General features: G+C 38.4%; 1 protein-coding gene across 2 annotated transcripts in view; it reads left to right on the top strand.

Moving 5' to 3' along the window:
- The window catches only part of Caf1-55 (chromatin assembly factor 1 p55 subunit), a 116,463-nt gene that overhangs the window by 54,276 nt on the left and 41,080 nt on the right, over nucleotides 1-21,107 (top strand). For both annotated transcript variants that reach the window (XM_067146902.2, XM_067146892.2), the window contains exons 5-6: nucleotides 9,780-9,957; nucleotides 17,796-17,990. In XM_067146902.2, the coding sequence (XP_067003003.1) occupies nucleotides 9,780-9,957; nucleotides 17,796-17,990 (373 nt within the window). The remainder of the gene's footprint in view (nucleotides 1-9,779; nucleotides 9,958-17,795; nucleotides 17,991-21,107) is intronic.

The following is a 21,107-nucleotide window of genomic DNA, read 5'->3' as shown; positions in this document are numbered from 1 at the left end:
ATGTCCCGGTAATTTTGCATCATGCATGATATACTAACAATTTGTTGGTTGTTTTGGTCCACCTTTTCAATACAAATTAGTTTGTGTTGTTAGGTCGTAATGTTACAACACTAATTTACCGGGACATGTTTCGCTTTATTCACGAGCATCATCAGCCTATACAATTGTCTCAAGGTTTGTCATATTTGGATTGTTGTTACAAATTTCATTACATTGAATGTAAATCTAATTTCAGTGATAACAATATTTAAAACATAGGAATAATATACACATTAAAAATTATGACAATATGATTTGCAATGTTAAAATGGAGTAACTCTTAATTCTAAAACACATTGACGTCCAAAACAGTGTTTTTTACAATTTGAAAATTTGGCTAAAAATTGTTTGCAATGTTAAAATAAAATTGATTCAACTATAATTTGGCATTAAAATTTGAGTCATAAATATAAATATTGGATGTTAATATATAGGAGCCATAGTTTCAAAATTGCGTTGGTTTCTAGAATATAGTAACATTTCAGTATTGAGAATTTTAGTTAAGAATTGTGCTCTCTAAATAATGTTATTTAAAAAGACTGTAATTTTGCATCATGCATGATTAGAGTCATGAAGATAATCTAGAATTGAAGTCTTGGGTTCGTTGGAGAATGGCTTCTAGATTTGAAGAGGCTTGCTGCTGCAGTTTGGCAATTTGATCAGAGGAAGTATTGACTTATTTAATTCTTGTTTGTAGCGACCAGACTCTCCGTTGGAAGTTGATTGTTTTAGTAAGTTATGGTTAAAAGGGGCTTCAATCCAAATTTTGAGCGTCTGATTTTGTTTCTTTCGAGATATAGAATGGGAGAAGCATCCCTTTGCTGCTACAGAATCTTGTGGACCTTATTGCATTACTGTGACTATTGTGTTGTGGTTCTACTCCTCATCATGACTCTAATCACGCATGATGCAAAATTACAGTCTTTTTAAATAACATTATTTAGAGAGCACAATTCTTAACTAAAATTCTCAATACTGAAATGTTACTATATTCTAGAAACCAACGCAATTTTGAAACTATGGCTCGTATATATTAACATCCAATATTTATATTTATGACTCAAATTTTAATGCCAAATTATAGTTGAATCAATTTTATTTTAACATTGCAAACAATTTTTAGCCAAATTTTCAAATTGTAAAAAACACTGTTTTGGACGTCAATGTGTTTTGGAATTAAGAGTTACTCCATTTTAACATTGCAAATCATATTGTCATAATTTTTAATGTGTATATTATTCCTATGTTTTAAATATTGTTATCACTGAAATTAGATCTACATTCAATGTAATGCAATTTATAACAACAATCCAAATATGACAAACCTTGAGACAATTGTATAGGCTGATGATGCTTGTGAATAAAGCAAAACATGTCCCGGTAAATTAGTGTGGTAACATTACGATCTAACAACACAAACTAATTTGTATTGAAAAGGTGGATCAAAACAACCAACAAATTGTTAGTATATCATAGCATAGTTCAATACGGGTCTAACCATGAGATTAGTTACATGTAGCGATAGGGCATGTCGGTAGGACTTCACATTACATAAACTATCTTCATAGTCTTCATTCTCGTCATCATCACAATCCATTTCTCATTTCTCATTTTGGAGGGGACTGGTGTTGATGTTTTCTAACCCCACTTCTGTCTCAACTTCTAGATCGATGGCCATGTAATCTTCTGCGTGACATTACCATAATTACTCTGTTCGAGGGTTTGTTGTAGCACATCCATATTTTCATTTAATATGGTTCCTTCGCCAGGATGACACAAACTTGGCTTTGTGAATGCACTGATGTACCGTATTTGGTGACACCTTTCACTGCTTCTGCAATCCAAATTACAGCGTAAAGCACAAAGGCAGAAATTTCTTGACCGATGGCTGTCTCAGCTACCTTAGATCCATTGAGAATAAACTTGCACTATGAAAGTTTAGGAAGGAAATTTACATACTTTTTCAGTTTTATAGTAGTAAAATTTTCTTCCGTTTCTGTGTCACAGGTTCCACTTAATACAGGTAAACTTGTATGTACAGTAAAACCTCGTTAATTCAAAGTCATTGGGACTAAAAAATTGGACTTCGAATTACGTGATTTCGAATTAACTGTCAATTCAGAAGTGCGAAACCTTGCTGCGTTACAGAATATTCTAAGGCCTGTTACTGCATGCAGTTAACCTTGATTCACAGTTTAAACCTTTCAAATGCTATGGAAAATTTTTTTTTCCAAAATGCATCCAAGAAAGTGCATTTAGAGTATTCACATAATGCACTTGCATAATTCACTGATAAACATAACCTCTCACAACGAAAGAAAGGAAGAAAAAAGCACGATTCAAAGATGAGGAGAAATCTATGCTGGCTCCCATGTGCAGGTGCTTTATAGTTTATTCACTGGATTACTGTACTCTATGCGTTTCAGATGCCCTGTACTTGCACAGAAAGTGCCCAATGCACTTAAAACATCGTGGCTAATCGAACGTTCCTATGACGAGAGGAGGAAGTCTCACTTCCTTCTGCATGCACACAATACAGTCGCTCTATCCCTGTACGATTTCCAACCATGGCACTTCTCGCATACAGTGAAACCTCGATTCTCCGTTTCTGGAGGGACCTGGGGAGAAAAACGTACGATACGGGAAATCGGAAAATCCGGGAACGAATTAAAACCGTCAACAGTTTGACTGTACTTCACAGTAATGAAATATATATCATTTTATTTGTACAAAAACGCCTGCATTAAATACATTAATTTAAAAACTTTATATTTTGAATTCAGTTTTACCGAGAAACTTCGTCACTTTCCCGTGAAAACGTCTTTCAGGCCAGCGACTTTCATCAGTCAAGCGCATCGAAAAATATTCTACTAAATAAGTTATCAGAATTATATTGATATCTAAAAAATTTAAAACCACATCTGAGACTCCAGTTTCACTATTGCTGCAAGGAGAGTGTATCGGAGTTGTTATGCCGATCGGGAAAACATTATAATCCAGTCACTTAAAACGTCTACGGTAGCTACCTCTTTTTTTTTTTTTTACCTTGAATAAATCTAACTGGAACAGGTACAGTTATTTACAGTAATCGTTATCTGACGACACTCTCATGTAAATTAGAAGACTTTGTTTTTATAACCTAAAAAAGAACAATGTAACTTATTTATCAATAAAGGTTTTCGTGCTGTATTACGAACTTACGGCGCGAAATTTAACTTAGAGTTCACCCATGTTTTAGGCCTCGGTACTTTCCATTAATGATTTTTTTTTTACCGATAAACAGGCGAGAAATGTGGCTTGCATGATAGGCATAATTACTGGTGCAGTTCACATGAACCTACCTGTGGTATTATAGTTAGCAAAGATCGCTGAAAACACGTAAATAAGCATAGGTTGTAACAGGTCCAGTCACATAATCGAGTAAGCTAATCACAACGCACAAATACAAAAATGATACCAAAATGCATTAAATCCCAGAAGAGGTAATGAAACACTCTCGCACTCACAAAAATAAAGTGTCACATCGCACACATATAGGTTACCTGTATTTGAGGTTACGTACTGCACACACACAAAACACTTAAATGGTAATTTCTTCAGTCACATAATACAGTAGTCACTTTGTAGTGAAAAAGTCTTTAATCGTCAGTTGTTTTTTGTTTTGTCGTGCCTTAACACGGTACAGTGCTCCCTCAATATTTAAAAACGTTCTGTAGTTCGCTGCTGTCTGTGTCATACGCAGTAATATAGTCACGAATTTTGTCGAAGGCGGCTAATGCTTCTGCAAACGTTGGCAGGGGTTCAATTTCATCTTCGTCTTCCCCCTTGCTCGCGATCTCATGCACGGCGCTTGCACTGGCTGTGGCAGTAGCATCATCACACAGCTGTTCTATGCTCTTTACACCACAAGTGGCGAGCTCACTATCGACTGTAGCGTACGTCTCGAAGTTAACATCTCTCGGCGCGAGCTTCTCCCAGTCCTCACCGAAAAATTGTTCTTCGCTCCCGGTGTCGTTCGTGTCTCTGCTTTCGCCAAAGCCACATTTATGAAAACAATTTTGAATGGTGGAGGGCGAAACGTGGAACCATGCTGACACAACAAAGTGGATTGCCTGTAGAATAGTGAACTTCGTCTTCACTTCTTTCCCGGCGTCCAACATACACACAGCCCTTTGCACCAGCTGCTTGCGGTAGTACCCTTTAAAGCACTTTATCACCCCCGCATCCAGAGACTGAAGGACACTGGTACAGTTCGGGGGATAGAAAATAACTTTTCCATTTCGTAAGAAAGAAAGTTCCTGCGGGTGGGCGGCACAGTTATCTACAAACAAAACTATTTTTCTCGCTTGAGCAGCCATAGAAGCATCCAGTCCGTGAAGAAAATCCAAAAAAATGTCTGTGGTCATCCAAGCTTTACCGTTCGCGTAGTTTCGCACTGGTAACTTATTCACGTTCTTAAAGTATCTCGGTTTCGCTGCTTTGCCTATAACGATAGGGATACATTTGTATGACCCGTCACTGTTACAGCACAACAAAACAGTTATGCGGTCCTTCGCATTTTTGCCTCCATGACAAGATTCTCCTTTAAGAGCCAGCGTGCGATCCGGTAAACAGTTGAAAAATAGGCAGGTTTCATCCGCGTTATAGATGTTCTTTGGTTCGTATCCTTCAAGCAGCTCTGGAAGATTTTTCCCCCAATCTTCCACAGCCGAACCGTCAACTGCAGCACTCTCGCCGGCGAGCTTTTTATACACCAGCCCGTGACGCTCCTTAAACCGGGAAATCCATCCATTCGAAGCGGAAAAATTTTTGATACCCATTCTTGCAGCGATGCTTCGAGCTTTTACGCGCAAAATGTTACCATCCACAGGAATTCTCGACGCCCGAGCTTGCTGATACCAAGAAAAGAGAGCTGCTTCCATTTTAGAATATCTTGATTCCTTCCCCGTTTTTCTATTCTTTGAGGAGGATCCACATTTTTTTACTTGTTCACGTATCTCTTGTTTTTTCCCTATTATTGTATTCAGTGTCGAAGCAGGTAAGCCTAAACGTTTCGCGATGTCAACTTTTTTTTCTGTTGGATTTCTTTCAACTTCCTCTATAATCTGAATTTTTTCTTGCAGGGTTTTCACATGCTTTACAGGTCGCGCCATTTCAATACTGTACTGTGTAAGCAAACCGAAACTCGACTGCGTAAATTGTTGGTTTTCACCAGCTAGTAACACAGCCAACTGAACAAAACATTCAACAGAAAGCTCTTAACAAAGCGCAAGTTGGCAGAGGCCTTCATTGTTAGCCTGGTACAGAATGTTCCGTAAGTATGATCGCGCGAGATATCCGACGAAATTAAAATACGCTAGACTTGCAGATTCGATTCCTGCCGTCCATTCTCGAAATCTTGAAAAACGCTTGATCGAGGATTTAGCGTTGATGGGACTGAAATTTCTGGACGGTTGATGCGGTAAATCGTTTCTTCGAGGAACGGATAACGCAGGATTTTTAATACAGGTTTTAAATGGGATGCTCGCGGGACCACGTAATTTGAACGAATATTACGGGAAAACGTAGTTTCGGGGAACGGATAATCGAGGTTTCACTGTACTTCAGAGATACAAACACTTGCTGCGTCACAAAGTATTCTAAGACCCATTAATGCATGCAGTCACCGTGATTCACAGTTTAAACCTTTGAAATGCCATGGAAAAAACTATTTCAGAAATGTTTCCAACAAGGTGGATTTACAATGTTCCAATAATGCACTTGGATAAATCACTGACAAACATAACCTCACGCAACAAAAGAAAATAGAAATCACACGATTCAAGGACGAGGATAAACTATGCTGGTTCCCCTGTGCAAATGCATTATTTTTTTTGGATTACTCTATGTTTGCTTTTTTAGACGCATTGTACTTTCACGGAAAATGCCAGACGCCCTTAAAACATTGTGGCTTATCGAACTTCCCTATGACGAGGGAAGGAATTCTCTCGCTTCCATGTGCATTGCAACACAGTACAATGATCCCCCAACCCTTGTACGATTTTTTTCGGCTGGCACTTTCTCCTTTAAAACCATAAGACTGTTTGGGCTTGGCATTAAAAGAAAGCAATGCAGTTTCATCGGCAATGACAATATTGTTCGGTGCCTATAAATTGATTATATGAGACACAAGTTTTCTTCAACTGTCGGCATCACCATTGTTCGCGGATTCTGTTTCTCCACACAATGCCTGCTGCGTGACATTACGACGTTCCTTAAAACGTTGTATACAAAATAATTCCGATTTCACTCGAATTTAGCAATTATGAAGTAGACACACCGAAGTGTGTGAAAATGCAGAAAGCTACCTCTGGACGTTCCGGAAGATGCGTTCCATCATGGCGCGAATAAATTTTGAATTTAAATTACTCTGTAACATATTATTGTTTGAAAAAGTAAAATCAGTTTGGAATTAAGTCTGAATTTCGGTAATGGGGCCGACATTGTACTTCGAATTACGAATAATCCGTATTTCGAATGAAACATTTTTAAATAACATGCAAAACCGTATCTCTCGTTTCCAGGAACGAGAGCTTCTTTGAATTAGACGGGATTTTGAATTATCGAGGTTCTACTGTATATTAAACCATAATTCGTGGGACCATGAAAATTTTCTGTTATGGACAGTTTTCCTGTACATGAAGGTTCTGCTATATGCAGATTTACTCTATTAGTATTTCTGATAGTAATAATGATTAGATTGATTTTGTTGGTTTTTGTGGTGAAAATGTTACGTTGGAAGCAACAGTGCTTGTACCATAGGAGATGTAGAACATACAGGCGTATGGAAAAAGTATAAGCCTGGAAATACTGCATGATCTAATATACCGCATTTATGCGAATAATCCCCGCATATTTATTTTTAAAAATTTGAGGCATGAAATTGGGGTGCGGGTGGTTTTATCTGTGTCGAGGTTGCCAAAACGCTTCTGGCTCACCTTGTTTTCGATGCTGAGTGTACAGTTATGCTTTGTGCAACCGTAGATGGAAGAAAACTGTCCCCATATTTAAACGGAAAACAATTCAGACTTTTAATTCTAAACTGACTTTACATTGTTTTTAAATAGTACCGTATTTTACAGGGTAATTTAAATTCAATATTTCTCCGCGTCACAATAGAACGCGTCTTCCGGAACGTGCAGGGGTAGTTTTCTGCACTCTCACTCACTTCGATGTGTCTGTAGTGTGTTTCGTAGTTGAAAATAGTGTGAAATCATAATTCTTTTGTATTCAGTGTTTTAAGGAATGACACAATATCACGTAACAGGCAGTACGCGGAAAGGCAGAATCCGCGAAAACTGGCGAGGGTTGGCATTCCTGAATTACAAGATGGCTGTTAATTCGAAATCACACAATTGGAAGTCTGATTTCTGTATTACAAAGACTTTGAAAAGTAGGTTTTACTGTATCGCAAAACTAACGTCAGATTTTGCTTGTGTGTCTGTTTCAAGTGATTACATTGCACGAAAAGAATTATCCACCATCGGTCGTGTTACTGTCTAAAAAGAGACCACGTGTGAGAAGTGTTTTAGGCCCATGTTCACCAACGTCGGTAACTTTTGCTGTTATCTTAGATTTCCAAAACTCGGATAACTCTCACTTCCGTATTCACCACAGAATTTCTCGGTTTACCAAAACTAAGTTTTTGTTTCAATCTGAGATTGAACCGCAAATTCTTCATACTGACGTACGGAGAACAAATGACTATGTGCTGCCGCCACTATCGAATTGTAAACAAGTTTTTGATTCCATTCGGGGTTTGCAAATAATTTGCATAAATTATGTCTGCTATTGAGCAGAAATGAAGAAAGAAGCCTAATAAGACTTTACAAGAGAGTGAATTGTTGTTGAACTTCGTGGCAGAAAGCATTAGCAAAGGGAATAAGAAAACCAGTTATAGCCTACACATTGTACGTCACTCAAAAAAATAAGGCAGTATTCCTTAAATCACCATTAAAAGTCACCCAGTCGTGTACCGTACAAGATAATAGCTATAATCGAGAGTTCATTTTAGGCTTACCTATGTGTTGGGAATTCCAGGTTATGTTCGGACGCTTACCTAAAATGTGTCTGAAGATCAGAGTTGTCGTAGTCCTGGAAATATGTCGCACGTTCTTTTATCCATCTAGGATGTTTAAAAATTGCATAATCTTTATCATAATACTCGTCGCTGCGATTTTATCTTTCAATTAGATATTCCAGCCGCCTATGGGCGTTAAACGTGGAGTGTGACAAACTTGAGATAACGAATCATCCCATGTACAGGGAATCGAGCCTATTGCAAGTTCAAATTAATGAGATACCTGTCACTTAACTAGGCCTACTTGCTGATTTTCATGGAAGATATATTTCATAGCAGTGCTGTATGCGTGAAGACCACGTGGACCTCGCAGAGTGATACGAAATATTTGTTTATGCCTAAGTTACTCTTCCGATGGAAGGAATTTTAGTTCATTTCACTTTTTTCAAAACGAGCCTTCCTAAAATGAGGGTGCGGGCATTACACGACGGCAGGGATTATTCGGGTAAATACGGTAATTCTATATTCAGGAAATCCTGGTGTATATATTGGATTATTACCAGAGGCGAGTGTGATTGACTGTTTCAAACTATTTCTAATTGATAAAGTTGTAAGTTTGGTAGTGATCGAAAGCAATTCTTACTTTAAAAAGTGCGCTGTGAAACTTGTTAATAAATCTCTGCATGCAAGGGCACGGTTTTGTAGAGAAATAAACTCTTGTAAAATTTGGCAGTTAATTGCATTAGTTTTGTTGATGGGAAGGAGTAATTCAAAGGCTGAAGATTATAACTGCCACTAATTGTTTGTTTCCTACAAATATTAATTTTCCTGTGAAAAACCTCACCTGTCTGGTATAAGACCTGAAGGAGTTAAGGAAAAAATTTTCAGAATATCTTCCACTTGTACTGCCTTGCCTGTTCTAGATCTTTTCCTGTTTATATTTGTGCTCTTGTTGCATTAATTCTTATCATTTTCATACTGTCTTACTAAGTGCATCTCAAGTGTGGTCGTCAGAGGGACTCAGATCAGCGGTGAGAATCAGGGATAATGCTTCTCAGTGTTAATTTAATAATTAACTTCTGTGTAAGTATACTACACTAAAGCATCATTTATGTCTGCTGCTTGTGAGACAACATGGAGAATATGAGTGTTCTTTTTTTTCACCTCTTGGCATCAAATCTATAATATTCACCTCATCAGTATCCTAAAGCATGGCCGTGAATATTCCATTTGGAAAAAATAATATTTTTGTTGAGTTGTTCAAAAGTTTCATTACCTTTAAGAGTTTGAAACAGTAGAAATCCATTATCCTTCAAATACAAACTCCCCTTTTTCTACTGCATCCAGTATGGTAACAGATTTGGTGAGCTCAGAGGCAAAAGACTGGTCATCAAGGTTTGCCTCAGTATTACTGATACTGTTAGTCTTTTGACATGGATAGAACCATGATTGAATATACTTCACGCTATGTCTCTTCTACTGTCTTACCTGCTGGGGTATGCAAACACGTTTAGCAGTTGCGAGTATTGCTTGCAACACTAACTGGCAGCTGACCCACTAACCACCACGGATGAGTGGGGGAGTAATGACACTTCCTCTTAATCATTCTGTAACCTTTATTTTATTTTCCTTTAAAATTAACTGTAACATGGATAATTATCACTCTATAATCATTATACAGGTTACGAGGCCATCAGAAGGAGGGTTATGGGCTTTCATGGAATCCAAATCTCAATGGATATCTTCTGAGTGCATCAGATGATCACACCATATGTTTGTGGGACATTAACGCTACTCCAAAAGAGAATCGCATTATAGATGCGAAAACCATCTTCACGGGCCACACAGCTGTTGTTGAGGTATGTACTCAGAAGCTTGACTCTCTCTCCATTGTAGACTGTGCTGTATTCACAAAGACGCACATAAAATGCTGTCAGTTGTGTACACTGTTTTGTTCCCAAAAAATATTTGCATCTTCTACATACATGCACTAATAAGCTGCCATCATAACAAAACACTACACAAAGAATCAGAAGAAGACTGCAACAGATGCATGTCAACTACCAACCCAACAAAACCAATTCACATACTTGACTTCAAACACTCGGTTAACATGACTTCCACACAAGTCTCACAACTTCACTTTACCATCAACGCTGCATTTTTATATATGTTGTCTAGCCAGGTTTCTAGAAGAATATGACAACATATTTTCTCGTAAATTTGAGAGTTTCCAAAAGTCTAGTTACAATGTAAGGAACTTCCTCCATATTTCTGGTTTCACATAGCATTGTTCTGGACTTATTACAGTGTGTTGCACAATGTTACGTTGGATTATACATCGTATATACAGGTACTAATAATTTATATACTATTAAGTGTTCTTGCATTAAATAAACTCATCATTCCTTCGCTCCAGCAAGCCGGGTGCGGTTGTGTACGAGCCTCCTCCAGTTTGTTCTATCCATCCACAGATGCTGCTCGTATATGAGACACCATATAAAACTCATATTAATATGTATACAGCAGATGTTTCATGATATAACCTCACAAATAATACGATCGTGATTATATCAATTAATGTTCGTACAGTAAATACAGTGTAATTCCGCTATAGTGAGTATGGCATATAACGAGAACCCCGTTATAACGAAGAATTTTGTCTGGCCCCTTCAAAATACCTATATTAAACAGTGTATTAACATTCAGGTACAGCGAGAGCCCTATCACTGATGCATCTGTTATTACAAGCGAATAAGTGCACACAATTTTTTCCGTTACTGATATTTATGCACCCCCAGTGATTACGTTGTGTACGATCGATCACGTTAGGTATTGTTTCCTCGCTATGTCCACTAGTGACCTCTCGTTGACATTCAATGACAATGTTGGAATAGATTAGTAATACCCATTGACTGCTGTTCTGTAAAGAAAATTCAAATTAAAGGGAATAGGTTATCTTTATAAGTGCGTAAATAACATGTCCGATAACAGTTGTTAACTCCTTAAAAATAAAGGCTGAATAAACGATCTCTTAATTTTAATGCTAAATATTGCAATTAAGTAAGAATGGGATATGCCTCAAGGTATGGCAGAGTGCATCATTGATTTCAGAGGTTAATTTATGTTTTCTTGTGCCTGGTTAAATTACGGAAAGGCTATTATCATGTAAATTTATAGCAAGAATGTTATTTCTCTACTAGCGCTGGAAGTATGTTTTCATCATACGTACAGTACGATTAAATTAGGATAGGTGACGCTGTGTGAATAAGAAAACTGAAACGTTTGCCACAAAAGATGATCAATAATCGTCGGTACGGTATATTTTTCTCACTGTGCATTTGTGAGCTCTCTCGTAGACATTCAAAGGCGGTGATGGAGTTGATTAGTAATACCTGTCGACTGCTGTTCTCTATAGAAAATTTGAAATGAAAGAGGATAACATGTTTTCATAATAAATGCGTAAATAACGTGGCCGATAGCAGTTGTTAACTGGTTAAAAATAAAGGCTGAAGTAAACGTTCTCTTAATTTTAATGTTATGTACTGAAATTAAGTAAGAATGTGTTACACCTCAAGATATGGCAGAGTAAATCGCACATTTCAGAGGATAGTTTATATTTTCTCGCATCTAGTTAAATCTCGGAATGGCTATTTATTCCCATGTAAATTTTTAGTGAGGAGGTTGTCATTTGTCTACATGCGTTTGAAATGTTTTCATCGTACATATACAGTTAGGTTAGATAACGCCGTTTGAAGAAGAAAACTGAAATCCCATCCACTACTTAAGACATTCTAAAATTAGACCAACACGCCATTCGACTTGCGCACAGCCTCGGACCTAAAACTAGAATAGAAGCAATAAATGATTTATACACATTCCCTACCATCCGCTCCTACCTCCATTCTCTCAGATTGCAATACCTTAAAACTGCTAATTCCCACAACCTCCCACAATGTTGTGTAGGATGTGGTACCACTGAGTTTGAAAATATCTCCCGAAGACCAGCATAAGGATGACCAAGAGTGACATTTGAAAGAGAGGACAGTTATTAGGCTGTAAGGATGACACAGTACAACCAGGGATTGCACGGCAGCCACTGCAAGATTGTGTTGAGGCAAACTGTGTACAGAAGGCTTAGACAGAGAAGCCTATACTGTTGGCGATTGGGTGTATGTATACCAGACACTTGTGTGCAGAAGTAGTTGAGAGTGAAGTCTACAATATTTCAGCTGGACAACTCAACATTTGAGCAATGTTTTGTCTACAGATGAGTCCTGATTCAATCTTCAGAATAATTCACGGTTAATTCACTGATGCTGCTCTCTATATGTTTCCTGTACTTACATGAACTAAACGGATTACAACGTGCTATGAACTCTTGTACTAGATTTATCTTTTCCTTACGCTATGATGTTCATGTTACCCCTTATTATTGACAACTTTCCCTTCTAAAATTTGAACAATATAGAAACCTCCACATAGCAGTATTAATCTTTCAAGTATTAAAAGAGAATATCCCATACTACTTTTCTTCACAACTCAATTTCCTATCCTCTTTCCACCAGCATAACACACGCTCCGGCAGTACACTTGCTACCCCTCTCAGCAGGTCAGCAGCATTTAGCCGTTCCTTTGTTGCAAATGGAGCTACAATATGGAATTCTCTCCCCCGCAACATTAGAGCCATAAATTCCTTCAATTCCTTCAAGTTGTCTTGCCGTGAGCATCTCCTCGATGTGTGCTGCCAGGCTGAATGAATCTGGTAGGGTGAATGTGTGTATGAATGTACGTTTACTGTGCTTATGGTATTTTGTGCCATTCAACTTTTAATTTGTAACGATAGTTTTAAGACATGACTAAGAATATTTATAGAGTTTGTTACAGTCGAACCTTCCTTCTGCGGACACCGTCGGTTCCGAGGAAAGGTGTCCGTTACGAGAGGTGTCCGCTGAAACAAGTTTGTAAAAATAATAGAACATTTTAACGGCAAAAAAATCTAATCATCCATTGCTAGTTACAAAAATTCTCAACTTTCAGATTATTTGCAGTTTCTATAGCTTTTTCTTGTAACATTGGTCTAGTCACACACGGTTTCTTCACTCGAGCGCACTCGAACCACTCATATACTGTATCGCAACGTTCACTTCTGAAAAAACTGACTCCCGCTTTCTTTTCACTCCTCGATTCCTGTTTTCCTCCCATTCCTTTAAAATTTCAGTTCTATTCTTCACAATAGTGTTTACTTGAGTTTTCCCGCAGTTGAATTTTTCGGCAAGCTTTCTACTTGAAAGTCCCTTGTCACTTCCTATAATCACATTTCTTCTTGCCTCGAGATCTAAACACGATCATCCCTTGTTACTCATGTGTCGTCTTCATCTTCATTTCATCCTCATCACGACGCGCAGGTCGCCTACGAGTGTCAAATCAAAAGACCTGCACCTGGCGAGCCGAACATGTCCTCGGACACTCCCGGCACTAAAAGCCATACGCCATTTCATTTCATGTTTAACAGACAACTGAAATGCTACGGTTTTTCTGTCTCACTAATTAGCACCTGTACTGTCTTTTCCTTCTCAAGTTGACTATCTGAGCTCGACCTTATCAGCGACAATCCGAGTTATGAATAGAATGATGCAAGAAGGGAAGAAAATCCCCAGGTAACTTGTGAGTCAACAGTCTCTGGCAGCATTTCTGGGCAATTAGATATCTCGGAATAGGCCTATACACGACTAGGTAGAAATGCATTCCGATGTACCTTCTCTCACCTTGCAATCGAAATAGTACCAACATTCAAAAGGTATTTCTTTATGTCTGAAGAATGGTTTTAAAAGAAAGAATGACATTCGGCCCGGCGTAATAAATTGTCCTGCAACGTGTAAAGTATCCGTTTAAGTCAAGTGGACGGGACAAATGGCGATGTCCGGAGTTCAAGGTGTCCGCTTAAATGAGGCCAATTTAACACCTGTCTTATGTAAAATAAAATCGGTTCCGAGGAAAATTGTCCGTATAGGGAGGTGTCCGTTGAATAAGGGTGTCCGTTAGGGCAGGTTCGGCTATTTTGTTTCATAGTTTGTAATGGTAGTTTTAAGATAAGATTATAAATATTTCTCTGAGATGTACAATGTTAGTGAAGTGTGGTTAAGTGTAAGAGAGGACCATGAGTCCTAACTTCGCCACTACAAATAAAGGCAAATATAATTATAATATAATATTTATTTTCTTACCTGAACATTCAGCAGAGTTTCACAGCAGGTTGATCTGTTGATGAAGGGATCTAACTGTTGAGGAGGATTATCGTTCACAGGCACAGGCATGCATCATTCTCTCGCAGCTCGTGCTAGGTTGGATCTGGTGGGCTAGCTTGGCATCAGAAACTCCAAGCGCTAGCTTGCATGCACGATATCAGCGTGCTACATGTGTGGACTGTGTGGTAGCCATGGTGCCAGTTGCAATCTAGTTCCGTAGTGGCAAGATGAGATATGCCGTTGAAACGATCTAAGTTTAGCAATCCATGAAATGAATGCTTCTGCCAAAAGAAATTTCAGAATGGCAAGACTAATTAATCATCACTGAGAAAAGTAATTAAATTATTCTTAGACCTATTAGTACATATGTTTTTCAAGACTGTTGCTGATCACTTTTGTACTCATTTGTGCTGTGAATAATTAGCATGTCTCTCTGTTTATAGAGCATGTTGGATTCATTATTTTATGAGAAACACTAGATACAATAAGTGAAACCCTCCTACTCACCTTAATATTTTGTTGCAGTATGCTAAAGCAAGATCACATTTTTAAGTGAAAAGTATTTACTTTGTATTTAAGAAGATTTGCTTTCTCCATATTTATATCTAATACACAGTACCGATACATTATTTGTGTCATAAACCTATAGGTTTGAAACTGAATATGTATTACACCTAGAATTCGCCTTTGCTCATAGAAATATTCAAGCTGCCAGGCAATGGATGACAGAACACGGTAAAGTATACACACTACTCCTCATGAACTAATTGTCTCATTAACCTGGGATTTATGCTAATTGGATCTTTGAAGTATTGTTTCTGGTTTTTCTGCTCAAAGTTCCTGGTTTTCATTGCATTGTGAAACAACCCACGCAAATACAAGAACATCGCTTTCATTCCGTACAAAAAGTGAAAGGTCTCTTCTCCATTACTACGCTATAAGGTAGTTAATGAATGTAAACTACATTTGAGTTCCTACTGTACCACCTGTGGGTGGGGGACGCAGATGAAGAATACACCCACGGTATCCCCTGCTTGTCGTAAGAGGCGACTGAAAGGGGCCCAGGGGGCTCTCAACTTGGGAGTGTGGGTTGGCGACAATTTGTGCCAACTGCAAGGGGCCCTTAGCTGAGTCCTGGCATTGCTTCCACTTACTTGTGCCAGGCTCCTCACTTTCGTCTATCCTGTCCGACCTGCCTTGGTCAACTCTTGTTCTTCTCTGACCCCAACGGTATTAGAGTATTCGAGGCCTAGGGAGTCTTTCATTTTCACGCCCTTCGTGGCCCTTGCCTTTCTTCGTCCATTACTTCATTTTTCGAAGTGACGGATCCCTTCATTTTCCTTTTTTTTTTTTTCTCTGTACCCGCTATGGGTGCGGGATGCAGACGAAGAATACAACCACGGTTGTGATTAGTACCACTATATGAGCTACACCGTGGGTTTGCGCTACCTGTGATTAGTACCTACTATATGAGGAGCACCACGGGAATACCGGCGCCCGTGATTAGTACACATAGGTGAGGAACGCCTTCGGTTTGCGTTGCTTATGAGTGACGCCATTATGTGAGAAACACCATAGGTCTGCGTTACGTGTACTACTAACACAACTTGTGAGTTGTACCATCATGTGTGGAACACCATGAGTCGACGCTACTTTTGATTAGTACCCCAACATGACAAATACCATGGTTCTACTTTACTAACGACATGTACCATTATGAGGGGCCATTGACCTGGATTTTGGACCCCTTTAGACAACAAGCATCATCATCAGGATTGTGCTTTAGAAGTGGTCCCTTGGTCAGTAATACTATTTTTTATGATAGTTTGTGGGTTGGATCCACTGATTGTTTTAAATTCATATCCATCCATTTATTCTTCATGACATTTTTTATTTTGGTCAGTGGATGATTTTGAACTTTTAATGTAATTTCATTTCGTACCATTAGGGGCCGATGACCTAGATGTTAGGCCCGTTTAACACGTTCAGTGCAGAGCACGCGCCTAGGAAATGTGAATCACAGGTTTCCTGCATGGTAAGAAAGGCTCTAATTGTCATCCCGCACATCTTGTAAGTCCAGTCTACTAGCAGATTCATCCGTAGCAATATTTGCGCATGCGTATTCCGTTTCCCGCATATTTCCTCTCCAGAGTTGTCGCCATACGTTATCATTCATTTATGGGATCTTCGAGCAGCAAGACCACTTCATTGCAAGGTACGACACTGCATTTCCTGTTTATTAATTCTTCAAGAGAATTACAAATTCTGAAATAAATAAATTCCACTACTGCAATATGTTCAGTAAAAGAACTGAACTTGTAACTGTCATTATTTATTCTTGCATCACATTTATAAGTAACATGAAAGAACTTGCAGTAATCATTTTTGACTGCATCGTGATACTTATGTTATTTCATTTATATTTTTTTCAGATGGCTGACAATGTGGTTCCTTTAACATCACGAGACCCACCCATTTAGTCAAAGTATTTCATTTTTGTTTGTCAAATTCTGTAATAGACAAGTGTAAATATGAATATATTTATGTCTGTAACATACTTCATGCATTTGTTTGCTATCCACTGTAAATAATGCACAGTAATCCACCAACGTGCATGGTGCGTGATCCGTCTGGTGACCGGTATTACTTCTCGATTTTAGCCACAGCGCGGCTCACGCACCAGGCGCGTAGTGGGCTAAGTCCACGAGTTCTATAGAACTCATCCTACCAACGTACAAAACTTTGATAATTACAACTTTAAATAAGAGTCCCACACAAATATTTTGCTCAGGTTGGCTGGTATGTCACGCTTTGCTAGTACACAGTGATCTTGTTAAACAACAAGCATCTTCATCATCAGTCTCTGCTGTAAACATTTGAAAATAATTTGAGCTAAAATGTTGTAACAGTGAATTTTGAAAGAGAGCGCTGCATTCACGTAGTGCTCACATCTGAATCACCTCTGTTCGCTGGGTAAGCAACACTCACATGTTCCCCGTTGCTGAAGGGTTAATATTATCCAACAAACCACTTCCATATGACTGTGAAAGGAGCTAGCTTGAGAAAAATGATGAGAATTTTAAGAGAGTTCAGCATCACAGGATTCAAGACTTCTGTAAGTTCATAACACAGTTCCACCACATTCTCCTTTGACACTTGTTTCACAATATGAAGTATAATGTTAACGTCTGTTCCATTACTAGTTAATTGACTGTACTGCTGCGAGAGAGGTGCAGAAATGCTGCTCGCTTCTCACCTTAACCTGCATTTCTAGAGCTTGAGATGATGTGTTCACGTTGTATTTGCTTCAAGTTATATTAGCTTTGGTAACTTTGAACCAAAACACTATATTGGTTTCTGTTTAAATATAAAATTACAAACCTGCTGTTTGAAATAATTTACACTAATTGGAAATGTTATTTTCAGACATTCTTGTTCAATCATTTCAGGATGTGGCATGGCACTTATTGCACGAGTCATTGTTTGGATCTGTTGCTGATGACCAGAAATTGATGATTTGGGATACTCGTTGTAACAACACAAGCAAGCCATCGCATACTGTTGATGCCCACACTGCAGAAGTGAACTGCTTGTCCTTTAATCCATACTCAGAGTTTATTCTGGCTACTGGGAGTGCAGATAAGGTAAATGTGCATTTATCATATTTTAGTTCTTAAGAAAAGATCAATGTACATTTGTGGCTGATTTTGGCCTGATTTATCATGTATGTGTGTTGTTGAACTATACTTACTGTATTTATATGATAAGACAACCGTTTTTTCTCAAAGTCTCCAATCCAAGAAACTGATAGTCTTAAAATCATAGATTAAAGAATACCGTTACACCCGTTCAAGGTCGATGTTTTTATATTGCATAGTAGAATGTTATTTTCAGACATTCTTGTTCAATCATTTCAGGATGTGGCAGGATTTCAGGATCCTTAAATGCTAAAATTCCTAAGAGTTCTGACAGGGAAAATTTACTAAAGCAGTGCATTATATGAACATACTCCAAATAAAGAGCGTGTTGTGTAGGAAGTTGGTGTTTCAAAAGCCTTTGTCCATATGGTTACCAAACTTCTTAAACTGAAACCTTGTAGAATGACTTATGGCCTTGTGACGATGCCTGCTAGGGAAAGTTTATTTCTGAAAGAATGGCTGCATGTGCAGCTGACGATAAAAGTATGGTAGCCAATAGGAATTCAGAATGGTACGGCGGGTTGTACAGCAGCTCTGTTCAGAGGTGAAAGAGCCAGAAAGGGGTGGGTTGTTTTTTGAGGTTTTGTTGCACAGCTGAATCTGACTGGGGCTTTTGGAAGATGGATCATGGGTGTGGGGTGAGCATGAGAGAAGATTGAATGCTTGTTTTGTAATGTGATTGATTTTGTGATATGGTAATGAAGGCTTCTGTATTAGGCTGCTTGGGGAGTCTAGGGACAGAATTCTTTGCTGCAACCCAATATTAAGTCTTACGCCCTTATTGTTAAAATAAGAAATCTAGGTTACTCTGATTTAGAGTATAGATTTTCATGTTTTAGTCTGTGATTTTTAAGTATGCTCCCGACGGGGATGTTTGAAGTATTACGAGGAACTTCCTAGGCTTTGCTGCTTTATATACTTCAGTTTATGGATTTTCGTCAGATGGAACAGGTCTGAAAGATAAAGTGCACTGAAGATGTCCGTGAACTATAAATCACGGAAATCATTTCTTTTGTGGAAGTCAGGTGAAGAATTATCTATCTGTATCTTAACAGGTACAGAACTGTTAGCTTGACTCTTGGGCTGGAAGAGTCCATACATGCGAAGTAGTAGCTTCTGGAGTTGCCTGCGATAAGGTAACAATTTGAATCTCTCCTGTGAAGGTCGCAGTCCTGCACGCGTGTCCCTTTCATTCATTTGCTTGACCGTGCAGTGTAAGGTTCTTAAAAATAATTGATAAAGTTTTTATTAGTGTCTTAAAATCTAGCATGTACCCTAGAAGTCCGCTATAGCGCATACGGCATAGAACGAGAACTTCGTTATGGCGACAGTTCCTTTCTGTCCCTTTATATTATATAAAACTGTGTATCGTCCTTCGGTTACAGCGAGAGCCCTATCACTTGACGCATCCGTTATTATGAGCGATTAAGTGCGTGCAACTTTTTTCCGTTCCCGATATTTATGCACCACAACGATTATATTGCATGCGATCGATTACCTTTGACATCGTTTCCTCGTTGTGTCCACTAGCAAGTTCTCTCGTCAACATTCGAAGGCGATGTCAGAGTCGATTAGTAATACTTGTCAACTGCTGCTCCATAAAGTTCAAAATGAAAGAGAATATATTCTCATAATAAATGTGTAAATAACGTGTCCAATAATGGTCGTTAACTCGTTAAAAGTAAAGGCTGACTAAACGACCGCTTAATTTTAAGGCTAAATATTGCAATTTAGTAAGAATGGGATACACCTCGAGATATGGCAGAGTGCATAATTGATTTCAGAGGTAAGTTTATATTTTCCTGCGTCTGGTTAAATTACGGAAAAGCTGTTATGAAAATTTATAGTGAGAATGTTATCATTTCACTACTGGCGCTTGAAGTGTGTTTTCATCGTACGTATAGTGAGGTTAATTTAGGATAGGTGACGCTGTTTGAATAAGAAAACTGAAACGTTTGCCACAAAATGCGATCGATCATCTTTGGTACAGTATAGTTTTCTCACGATGTGCATTTGCAAGCTCTCTCGTCGACATTCGAAGGTGATGTTGGAGTAGATTAGTAATACCAGTCGGCTGCTGTTCTCTAAAAAAAAAAAACCATCGAAATGAAAGAGCATAACACTGCCGTTAGCAGTTGTTAACTTGTTAAAAATAAAGACTGAAGTAAACGATCTCTAAATACTGTTACATACGGAAATTAAGTAAGAATGTGATACGCCTCGAGAGATGGCAGAGTACATCACTGATTTCAGAGGACAGTTCATATCTTCTCGCATCTACTTAAATTTCGGAGAGGCTATTTACATGTAAATTTTTAGCTTTTCAAATATGTTTTCATGATATATATACGGTTAGGTTAGGTAACGCCGTTTGAAGAAGAAAAAAGAAGCGTTTGCCACAGAAACTTCTGGAGTAACACCGTATTTCTCCAAATCCAAGACAACATTTTTATTCTCAGAATCTCAAGCGAAAACTCGAGGGTTGTCTTGCATTCGCAGCCTAACAGTAAGTTAATGGATACCCCTGGCAACTACCGCGATAACTACGCTGCTTCTTTTCACACGCACACACAAAACTCGTTGACAATAAGTGACCACCTCCTTATTATACAACGCTAGCCGCGACAGCCGGTTGTACAGTGCCTGTGTGCAACGTCTCTGGATCTCGGGAAATAGTGAAGAGAGAATGACGTTCTATTAGCCTATACAAAAATGTTTCTCAAATCTACAGAATGGCATCAAAACATTCGAGCCTTCGAATTCTTAGAAAGGCCGGCTACTCAGTGGCAGAGTTATAATACGACTATTTTACTTGACGCTTAGTAAAATTAAGTTTTCTAGACAGAGAGAATATTTTCGTGATGGCTAGTCGTATTGTAAAGATACGTGGAAAAGGTATTGCCGGCAAATTTTCAATGGGTTCTAGTCGATATTATGATGACAATTTTAAGTTAATGGTTATTAAACACTCAGAAATGTAGCATAATTGTACAGCCTCAAGAAAATACAGCATAGGCCTAACTAAAGCCAATATTTGTCGTTAGACTAAGAGCTTAAAAAATG

The sequence above is a fragment of the Anabrus simplex genome, chromosome 1 (assembly GCF_040414725.1).
Source record: "Anabrus simplex isolate iqAnaSimp1 chromosome 1, ASM4041472v1, whole genome shotgun sequence".
In the NCBI taxonomy this organism is placed as follows: Eukaryota; Metazoa; Arthropoda; class Insecta; order Orthoptera; family Tettigoniidae; genus Anabrus; species Anabrus simplex.
This window is presented reverse-complemented; position numbering and strand designations above follow the sequence as displayed.